This window comes from Lethenteron reissneri, chromosome 18, assembly GCF_015708825.2.
Source record: "Lethenteron reissneri isolate LAM-NWPU_2019-01 chromosome 18, ASM1570882v1, whole genome shotgun sequence".
Lineage (NCBI taxonomy): Eukaryota > Metazoa > Chordata > Hyperoartia > Petromyzontiformes > Petromyzontidae > Lethenteron > Lethenteron reissneri.
The window spans coordinates 2,444,586-2,455,577 of record NC_083796.1 but is presented as its reverse complement, the minus strand read 5'-3'; the positions used below and the strand labels follow the sequence as shown (position 1 = coordinate 2,455,577).

The 10,992-nt window shown below is 52.7% G+C and overlaps 1 protein-coding gene across 1 annotated transcript; it reads right to left on the bottom strand.

Annotated features, from left to right (window-relative positions):
* Window positions 1–5,104: 5,104 nt before the first annotated feature.
* LRRC70 (leucine rich repeat containing 70) lies at window positions 5,105–9,438 on the bottom strand. Its single transcript, XM_061553433.1, has one exon. The coding sequence runs from the start codon at window positions 8,745–8,747 to the stop codon at window positions 6,828–6,830; it is 1,920 nt and encodes a 639-aa protein (XP_061409417.1). The 5' UTR covers window positions 8,748–9,438; the 3' UTR covers window positions 5,105–6,827.
* Window positions 9,439–10,992: the final 1,554 nt, after the last annotated feature.

Below are 10,992 nucleotides of genomic sequence, written 5' to 3'. Positions count from 1 at the left end.
GATCCCTGACCCTGACGCCTGCTGCATTGTGCAATTTGCATTGTCTCTCTCTCCCTGTAGTCGCGTCGATTTTTCTCCGGCTCCTACAGTTTTTCCCTCCACATTCAGAATCAACAACTCGCGTTTAGAGTATTTGGCTGCTTTACGTTTCAACACGACAAGCCACTTCGTTAAGCTATCGTTTGAGACCAGGTCGCTTTTGAAAAAGAGTTACATACAGTAGCTCAGTAGGCCTTCTCTGGTAAAACAACAACAAAATACAAATATAGTTTAAATCGTTAAAAAAAACCTGGTGGTCGGGTAACGCGTGGAGCTTTCAATTTGCAGCATCTGTCGTGGACTACTGCGTGGGCATACCCAGAAGCGCGCACATCTCCCTGGGCAGTTAAGCAAAGTAAGTAAATTGGTGCTTTCGGGGCAGGACAGGGCACTCGAAGGGTTAAAGACCGATCGTCACGAAGGGCGCTGGTGGAGGCGGACAAGGGGATGCCCCCCAGACGAGATTGAGCGATGGGAATCAGCTCGTGTGCAACTGCGTAGGTCGGATTGTTGCATATCACGGGGTGGCGAGGGAGAGTGATGGATGTGAGGGGTGGGGTACGGGGCTGGGGGCGGCTTTCACTCCAGCAGTGGATTGAGCTCGGCTGCTGATTTCACCACAGACCCCCCAACGCTGATATTTTGGGCTTAAATCCAGACAGACGTGTAATGCTTAAGCCAAAAGTTCTCAAGCGATTAGTGGTGTAATTATGCATAACCCTACGTGATTACTTCATGCATTTACGGATTAATCTCACAATACATGAATTCCGTGCCAGAATCGGCGCTATTTGAGTCGTGCGCGCCGTGTGTGACGGGGCTCACGCGACCCCCCCCCCCCCCCGGCAGCCACTAGAGCAATGAAAATAAAAATGCATAAAAAAAGAAGAGAATCGTTTCTCGGACGGAAGCGTGACGAATTAATAGAAATAATGTAATCGAAATAATGTAATCGAAATAATTTAATCGAAAATTAATCGAAATAATTTAATCGAAATAAATCAATCGAGAGAACGAATCGCTATTTCGCAAAACGGTGGTCTCAGCCTGGGCTCCAAATGTCTTCTGGGCACAGAAAAAAACGAGTGCAAACGAAGCAGACTTTAAAGTCATGCAGAGACCCGGCAGCGTTTGTGTGGGCAAAAACCTCTGGACCGGGGTTTTTAAACTTGAGAGTCAGATTCTGTTCAAACAAATCCTCTGCCAGGTTTTCGACGTTTGCACTATCATCACTTTGATGCCCTTTCATGACAGGCGTGTCATATAATTAGATAGAATAAAATGTAACATGCAGGACGCGCCATTCATAGACACCCCACTGAAATAATCAGGATAAGTGAAAGATTATACAATATTTGACTTCAAAGCCCTCTCCCACACATCTCCCGCCAATCTCAATCAACTCGTTAAACCCTTCACTGCCACCCGTCCTCCTCTGTTAAAAACGGAGTCACCGCTGTAGACAATATTCAATCACCTGTTGTAAAGTAAAGAGGGACATTTGCCATCAAGTGCGTGCGTCACCTGTAAATGTATGTCAGAGACTGCCGGTAGTGTCCCTGTGATGTACGACCCGGTGACTACTCCAGCGACTCAATGCCCGATTCGCAAACACGACGATGAGCCACTCAATCCAACAGCGGATTGACCGTGGCGATGGATACATGTGTAATGACAGGGTGCCACCTGTCGGTCTGAAGGGGTAATCGCGGTCATGGACAAGTTACGCAATAAATTTCAATTTAAAGCTTTCGTGACTGCAGGGATTCATCTTCTTGGTTCTTTCGGCGAAGTCACGTAGAAAGAAAATAATAAAAGAATAAAAATAAACATAATAAAATAATTCTCACGACGTTTCGGCCACAACGCAAGTAGCCGTCCTCAGGTAGAGAGCAGGTCTGTCGAGAAGAGTCTGACTTGCGTTGTGGCCGAAACGTCGTGAGAATTATTTTATTATGTTTTATTTTTATTATTTTATTATTTCCATTCAACGTGACTTCACCAAAAGAACCAAGAAGAAGTTACGTAATGTCTAATTATGAGGGGGGGGGGCGTGGTTGGGGTAAAGGTGAAAGGCGGAGTCAGTCAGGAAGCTCCGGGAACCTGCTAGAAGGTTCTAGAAGGGGGCGTGTCCGGAGGCGGGGCTTGGCCGCGCCAGGGTGTATATAAGGGGGACCGAATCAGAAGATTGGTGCTGTTGCGGGGTCCTGGCTCCTGGCTGCATCGCTGCTCGTCGTTATCTCTCTTTGTCGTCCGGCCACGTGGTCGATCTTCTGCAAGGCTGTCATCGCCGCCGTCGCTGCGTGAGTCACACAGCTGCATAGTTGGACGCCGACGCTGGGGTTGTGTAGAAGGGTCGGCTCTGTGTAGCTACGTAGAACACCACATCGATGTATCGCCCAGTGTTGTGCTTCAAGTGTGAGAATAAATAAGAAGCCTTCTCTGGGAAATCGCTCACTACACATGGATCACCTTGCATTTCTATCGACTGCCGGTAGTGTCTCTGTGATGTCGGACCCGGTGACTACTCCAGTGACTTCAACGCCCGATTCGCGCCACTCCCGCTGCTGCCGACGCGATGCGCTCGCTGGGACGCAACAATCCACTCGAAGCGAATTGCACACCAGCTCAGCTCATTTGATCACTCCACCTTTTCTGAGAGGCATCCGCCCCCCATTTGGCTGCTTCCGCCCGCTCTTCGTGACCAACCAGCTTCGGTGTAAACACAACGGCCGTTGCTCTCCATCCACACACCGGCCCGTCTGAAAGGAGACTCCCAGAGGACCCTCATGGGTCAGAATCAGAATCTTTAATCGTCCCGGAGAAATACAAATCCTACGAAACGTAAAGATTTTTTTTGCGTCAACAATCATCCTCACCAACGTTTTGCAAACAGCCGCGCAGTTATCGACCATCGATGAACCCGCCATCGATTTGAATGATGACTCTTGTCAAACGGGCAATCCAATCGTTCATCGAAGCACCAATTATGTACAATTTACCCCGCCCCCAAAAAAATGATATACACGGTACGTATCTGTTGAATTTAAGGTAATATGATTTATGGTGAAAGAACTACCGTGCAGACACCGCTATGCCTCACATCAAGTCGTCGTGAAGGTGTCCGATCTGGTCACATCTCACAAGATTTGTGCCGATGAGTGACCACCGCTGGGGCTTGCCAGGTGTTGTATTAAGCGCGGAGCCCCGCTCGGGAGTGGGGGGGGGGCGAATGAGGCGGTAGTTGCTGAGTGTGCGCGTGCCGTGAAGTCTGTGACCGGGTTGCCCAAACAACCCCAGCGTGGCGATGACAACAGAGAGAAAGAGAGAAAGATGGATGGATGCTATGGTTACTAACAGGTAATGCTGTTGCTACAGAGGTTGATTAACACCGGAATCGTTGACCGCTATTTACTCGTTCATCCTTACGAGACCAGCCGGAGGTTAATCACCTGAGACTACCTGATTATTAGCAAGATGCCGGTGGGAGGCAGTGAGAGAGAAATAAAAAATGAACGTTGACAATGGAAATCACGACATTGTTGCAATGGTCAAACGACGACATTTACAGCCGTGATACGAATCACAAATTCCGGAATGGTAAAAAAACAAACGCGGACACCGAGACTCGTGACTACACCGCCATCAAATTTCGATTTAAAGCTTTCGTGACTGCAGGGATTCAAATTCTTGGTTCTTTCAGTAAAGTCACGTAGAAGGGAAAACAATAAAATAATAAAAATAATGCAATGAAATTCTCACGACGTTTCGATTGCAACACAAGCAATCATCATCAGGTGTGAAAACCACAGAAAAAAAATTCTTGCTATGGTTTTATTTTTATTCTTTTTATTGTTTTCCCTTCTACGTGATTTTACCGAAAGAACCAAGAATATCCATCGTCAACACCGCAGACACCGAGACTTGTGACTCCACCGCCATCGTCAACACCGCGGACACCCAGACTCGAGACTATTGCCCGGGTCAGGATGCGTCAACGCGAGCGTCCATCACAACCCCCGCCGCCCACCCTCGTCTCGACCCCCCTCCCCTCCCCCCACCAACCATACCCCCCCCCCCCCCCCCCCGCGGAGACCACAGCAGCCGAGGTAACGGCGAGCGCTGAATCTTTGTCGACGCGAGACGAGGCCACTGCGCTAATTCCCCGCGAGTTAATAACGCGCTGAGCGCGGCGCGCGCCAACAGATTAATGGAACTAATGAATTCAAGCTGCGGTCATTTCGCACGCGCTCGCGCAACCCCCCCCCCCTCCCTTACACCCGCGACCACGATTTTGGAATGTGACGCTGGGAGGAGAGGGTGGGGTGGTTGGGGTGGGTGGGGTGGTTGGGGTGGGTGGGGTGGGTGGGGTGGATGGGGTGGTTGGGGTGGTTGGGGTGGGTAGGGTGGGCGGGGTGGGTGGGGTGGTTGGGGTGGTTGTGGTGGTTGAGGGTGGTTGGGGTGGTTGGGGTGGATTGGGTGGTTGGGGTGGGTGGGGTGGATGGGGTGGTTGGGGTGGTTGGGGTGGGTAGGGTGGGCGGGGTGGGTGGGGTGGTTGGGGTGGTTGTGGTGGTTGAGGGTGGTTGGGGTGGTTGGGGTGGATTGGGTGGTTGGGGTGGGTGGGGTGGTGGGGGTCGGTGGGTGGGGTGGGCACGGTGGTTGGAGGTGGGTGGGTAAGGAGGAAAGCGAATGGAACCCATAGTTCAGCGACCCCGTCTCCGCTTGTGATAAATAAATAAAAACACGTGTCTTGGGAATCCACGAGGCTTTTTAGGATTTAAAAAGAAGGAAAAAAAATTACGATTGTCGCTCTACAAAGTGGACTCCCTCCCAACAGCAGCACTCTTTGCTGATGCGAGTCGGGCCAGGATTTGTGCTGTAGGTCTCAGCAGGTTTTTGTGATAGGGGCCGTCCATAAATGACGTCACGCGATTTTGGAAGATTTTTTACCCCCCCCCCCCCCCTCGTCGCACGGCGTCACAAAAAGTCAGACCCCCCCTTCAAATATGACGTCACAAAGCTCTGCCCCCCCCCCCTCCCCAAATAAGACATGCTTCAAATCGCTTTAAACTATTGTCATTGTAGTGCGTATTTAATGTGCCGCTGCACTCTGATGTTGTAGGATAAAACATTTATTAAAAAGTCTATTTAATTAAGTCAAACGTGTTGTCTATATTCATTTAAAGTTGCGCATTTTGATGTAACGTCACATTTCTCAAACCCCTCTCCCCCTCGTCACACATCGTAACAAATGTCTGACCCCCCCCCCCCACCCCCTAGGTGCGTGACGTCATTTATGGACGGCCCCTTACCCATCCGCGCCGACTTTTGCCCAGGTCAAGGTCACGCTTGCGAACGCGTCTCTCCCTGTCCTCGTCTCGCGAGCTCCCGCCTGGTTCACCAGAACGCGCGTGGGGAGTCCAGTGGGTGATTCCTCACTCGCCACGCCGGGGTCGGTCGCCCCCCGGAGAATTCCCCTTTCCTCCCACAGCCCAAACAGTGGCCACAAAATAATGGCAATCCACGATCCTCGTGAAAAGGAGACTTGAGTGTTCGTGATGATTTCCCAGATTAATGCAGTTCTTTGTATTTACACGTGTAATATATTTTTAGTGTGCGTATGTTAAATCTTGACAAAAAGCTTTGGTGACTGCAGGAATTCATATTCTTTGGGTCTTTTGGTAAAGCCACGTAGATAGAAAAAAGTAATCAAAATAATAACAATATCACGACGTTTCGATCGCAACACAAGCAATCGTCATCAGGTGAAAAAAGAGTTGCGATTGCTTGTGTTGCGATCGAAAGGTCGTGATATCGTTATTATTTTGATTATTTTTTTATATCTTCGTGGCTTTACCGAAAGACCCAAAGAATATGTGTATATGTTGTCCACCTCTGCACGAGACACGGCGAAACAAACACAAATATGTCCCGTGAACAATCGAGACGTACTTTTTTTGCATTGCGCCCAGCACGACGGCGAGTTCGGAAGCGAGTAATTCAAATCAATCATGACATCGACAAAATCAGGACTTAGTTTCTGATGGGATCATTTGTTTCCAGAGACCCCTGAACATATAATTTCCAGAGCTTATTCCCCAACAGCTCCAGCTGACATTAAGCCCCTTATCATCATCATCGTGATCATGGGGTGCCGTGGTGGCGAGATGGCTAACACCCTCGCCTGATATCTAGGAGAGCATGGGTTCGATCCCAACCATGGCACCTGCATATTTGGAGTTTGCGTGTCTTTCTCTCCCCGTGGTCGCGTAGATTTTTCTCCGGGTCTTCTTGTTTTTCCATCCACATTTAGAATCGACAACACGCGTTTAGAGTATTTGTCTGCTATAAATGTCAACGTGATAAGCTACTTCGTTGAGCTATCATTTGTGGCTAGGTCGCTTTTGAAACGGAGCTATGTAGCTCAGTGGGCATTAGCTGGTTAAATAAAAAGTTTGTTTTCGTTAACACAGCTCCGTTGGAACAGCGGAACAGCGAGCGAGCGAGCAAGAGGCTCGCAATGGCAAGGGTTGCGAGTTTAACTCCCGCTTGAGTCGAGGGGTTGACTTCATCCCATCTCGGCCCATCCATCGTCCCGCCCCCAGGGGAGGGAGGTGGAAATCAATCAAAACAATCCACATGATAAGCCACGCTCTCATTTGTGCGAGCCACGTCGCTTCTGAAAAAGAGCTATACAGCTCAGTGGGCCTTACCTGGCAAAATGAAATTTAAAAAAAGTAGTGCAACAGTTTATTACAGCGATCATGAATCTGGCCGAGCCGTCACCCCTACAGCACCGTGTGCTCAAAGAGCACCACTTGGGGCCCGTCCTCCTCGAACAACCTCAGGAGCAGCGCGCGGTCCAGCTCCACGGTGCTGATGGGCATCGCGGGGGGCGCCGTCGGCGAACGAGGCCACGGCGGAGGCTCGGAGGTGCCGCACGAGGGTCGGTATCGCGGAGGCAGCGACCTCATCGAGCAGCGCGACGACTCCACGATGCCGCCGCCGCCGTCCCCGTCGCGCATCCTCAGCCGCCTCCAGAGCCGCGAGGCGGCCACGCCGGACGCGGCGCTGACGCAGAGCGACACGATGAGCAGACCGAGCACCGCGTTGAAGGCCGTGTCGACCTCGGCGGCGCGGCCGTCGCAGGGAGGCCCCGGACGAGGCGAGCGCCCCTCCGACTCCACCTGGGATCCCGTCGCCACCGACGACCCGGACGCGCCGTCAGGGCTGCGCTTCGAGGCGTACGACGTCGGGACGCGTCGCCCCTCGACGCGGCCGCGTGGAAGTTTCCGTGCGAGCGCGCTGACGTTTCTCGAGCGAAGCCGCGGTGCCGCGCTGGCGTGGAGAAGGGGCGAGGTGGGCGACTGCGAACGTGCCTCCACCTCTTCCACCTCCTCCTCTTTGCCCTCGGACTTTTGTGATCCCCGGACGTGGCAGTGGCCCAGCGACTCGCGCGGGACTCTGTCCAGGCGCTGGCCCCGCAGCCGCTCGGGAAACCGGCAGCGGACGTCGACGTGGGCGACCGCCGCTGTCGCCACCCAGAGCCGGAGGGGCAGCGCGCCGCAGTCGCAAAGCAAGGGGTTGTCGCTGAGCTGGAGTCGGGCGAGCGACGCGGAGGAGACGAACGGCTCGGGGGAGACGCGGGACAGCTGATTCGATGCGAGCGCGAGCACGCGCAAGGAGGCGGATGGGCCGGCGAGCAAGTCGTCGGTCAGCGCCGTCAGCGAGTTCCCATCGAGGTGGAGCTCCTCGAGTTTCACGAGGGGCCTGAGGACGTCGGCGCTGAGGGCCTTCAGGTGGTTCCTTCTCAGGTAAAGGCGCTCGGTGCTGCCCAGTCCGGCAAAGCCGTTCTCAGCTATCGCCAGCAACTGCATGTCGTCGAGGATGAGGTGCACCAGCTTGGAAAGTCCCTTGAAAGCGAAGGGATGTATCCGTGTGATGCGGTTGCCAGAAACGACCAGCCGGTTGAGGTTCTTGAGCCTCGCGAGGGCGCTCGACGGAATCTGGGTCAGGTTGTTATTGGCCAGGGAGAGACTGCGGAGATCCGATCGTGTGGCGAAGGCCGCGTCTGAGATGCTCGCGATGGAATTGTCGTCGAGGGTTAGCGTCGACAGCCTTCCCACGCCCGCAAAGAGCCCATCCCTCACGCCCGCCAGCAGGTTGTTCTGCAGCTGCAGGTGACGCAGCGAAGTCAACTCCAGAAACACATCCCTGGGCAAGACGTCGATGAGGTTATCGTGCAGCCGCAGGTCCTGGAGCTTGGCCAGCCCGCCGAACGTGCCAACGTCCAGCCTGCGCAGGCCGTTGCCGCCGAGCGAGAGACGGCGCAGGACACCGAGGCTGGAGAACGCCTTGGGCCGGAGGCGCGAGAGGCCGCAGTTGTCCAGCAGCAGCGCGGTGAGCCGGGGCAGCGCGCGCACGTCGGACGGCAGCACGCGCCGCAGCAGGCGGTTGCCGCTCAGCCGCAGCGCGGTGGTCGAGCGGGGCAAGTGCCTGGGGAAGGAGACGAGGCCCACGTCCTGGCAGGAGACGAGGCCTCCGCGGCAGTGGTGGCACGGCGCGGGGCACGGCTGGGCGGTGGCGCCCCGGAGGATGGCGCAGAGGACCGGGAGGATGACGAGGAGGAGGAGGAGGCGCGTCGCGGCTAGAGGGGCCGACGGCGCCGAAGCGACTCTGCCCCAGAGGAAGGAGCTCGACGCGCTCATGGTGCGCTCCGGGTAAATATTCACGATCGGATTTGTGTGGCAATCACGCGAGAGTGGAATGCATCTTGAACGGACGTGTCGCCAGCAACACGTGACGGTACCGAAATTGTAAATGTTGTGGGTTTTACTCTCCAACACACCGGCGTGACGAACGAGTAACTAATTGGCGTCTTGTTGACGAGACAGACCTTTGCTAACTGGCTGCGTCGTGTGGTGGCGGGTTAACGACACATTTCTATTTACGCGTTCTAACCGAACACAAAAGAAAAACGTTACTGTGCATAGGTATATACGTTCAACTTCTTTCGCACCGTACGTAGCCAAGCGCGCTAATCGGAGGCGCGAGGTGAATGGTGTTCTTCTCACCGTCGCGTTGAGCCTGTGGGTGCCTCTTCGTCGTCTGTCGGCAAGCGATGCGTCGAGTGGTGTCCAGTTCGCTCACTACATCGGGAGCCTTCTTCACTCCTCTTCCTCCAACGGAACGCACGCGACCAGTCAATAAAGGTGATGATGATGATGATATTCACAAACGCATTGCGTGTTCTAGGAAATGCAGAACCCAAGCGACAAGGTACGCGCGTCCATGAGCTGCAGCGAGGCGCGCTTATTGTGGGAAAAACCTTGGGTGAAGAGAAAATAATAATAAAGTTTCACGAGCAGCATCCTGCCGGGATTTCCTCTGCTAAAGGGAAGCTCTGACGCTCATCCGAAGTGAAATGTCGAGGTCCTCTTGCATTCTGGGTAGAACATCATCCCCCAGACCCCCCTGCCCCCCCCCCCCCCCACTCGCGTTCCATCTTCAGTGACCGCGCCACGGACCCCCTTGCCTGGGACGGGGTCACAAAGCCGCCGGGCGTGCGACCCCGACGGGAACGACGTTTTTTACTCGTCGGCCTCCTCGCACTTGGCGCGTTGTTGTGTTTGGATTTACACAGCAAGCGTCGTGCGATCGCTCTTCCTCTACGCCAGGCGGAGGGGGGGGGCAAACAAAACAACAAGAAGAGCTATTTATGTTTCGAATTCGGTGGAAAAAAATGATTATCAAGATTTCAAAATCCGCAATGCGTATGGTGAATATGAGATGGTGGGTGCCTAATAAAGAACTGTCATGAAGACAGGGTCCTTGAAGAGACGCATGCGGCTCCGCAGCCACTGGTTGACGACCCCTGCCCTTGGTGCACTGAACTTCCATGGTGAACTGGACTTCCATGTTAAACTGGACTTGTGAACTGGACTTCCATGGTGAACTGGACTTGTGAACTGGACTTCCATAATAAACTGGACTTCCATGGTAAACTGGACTTCCATGGTGAACTGGACTTCCATGTTAAACTGGACTTGTGAACTGGACTTCCATGGTGAACTGGACTTGTGAACTGGACTTCCATAATAAACTGGACTTCCATGGTAAACTGAACTTCCATGGTGAACTGGACTTCCATGTTAAACTGGACTTGTGAACTGGACTTCCATGGTGATCTGGACTTGTGAACTGGACTTCCATAATAAACTGGACTTCCATGGTAAACTGGACTTCCATGGTGAACTGGACTTCCATGTTAAACTGGACTTGTGAACTGGACTTCCATGGTGAACTGGACTTGTGAACTGGACTTCCATAATAAACTGGACTTCCATGGTAAACTGAACTTCCATGGTGAACTGGACTTCCATGTTAAACTGGACTTGTGAACTGGACTTCCATAATAAACTGGACTTCCATGGTAAACTGGACTTCCATGGTAAACTGGACTTGTGAACTGGACTTCCATGGTGAACTGGACTTTCATGGTAAACTGAACTTCCATGGTAAACTGGACTTGTGAACTTGACTTCCATGGTAAACTGGACTTCCATGGTGAACTGGACTTCCATGGTAAACTGGACTTGTGAACTGGACTTCCATGGTAAACTGGACTTGTGAACTTGACTTCCATGGTGAACTGGACTTTCATGGTAAACTGAACTTCCATGGTAAACTGGACTTGTGAACTTGACTTCCATGGTAAACTGGACTACCATGGTAAACTGGACTTCCATGGTAAACTGGACTTGTGAACTTGACTTCCATGGTAAACTGGACTTCCATGGTGAACTGAACTTCCATGGTAAACTGGACTTGTGAACTGGACTTTCATGGTAAACTGGACTTCCATGGTAAACTGAACTTCCATGGTAAACTGGACTTGTGAACTTGACTTCCATGGTAAACTGGACTTCCATGGTAAACTGGACTTCCATGGTA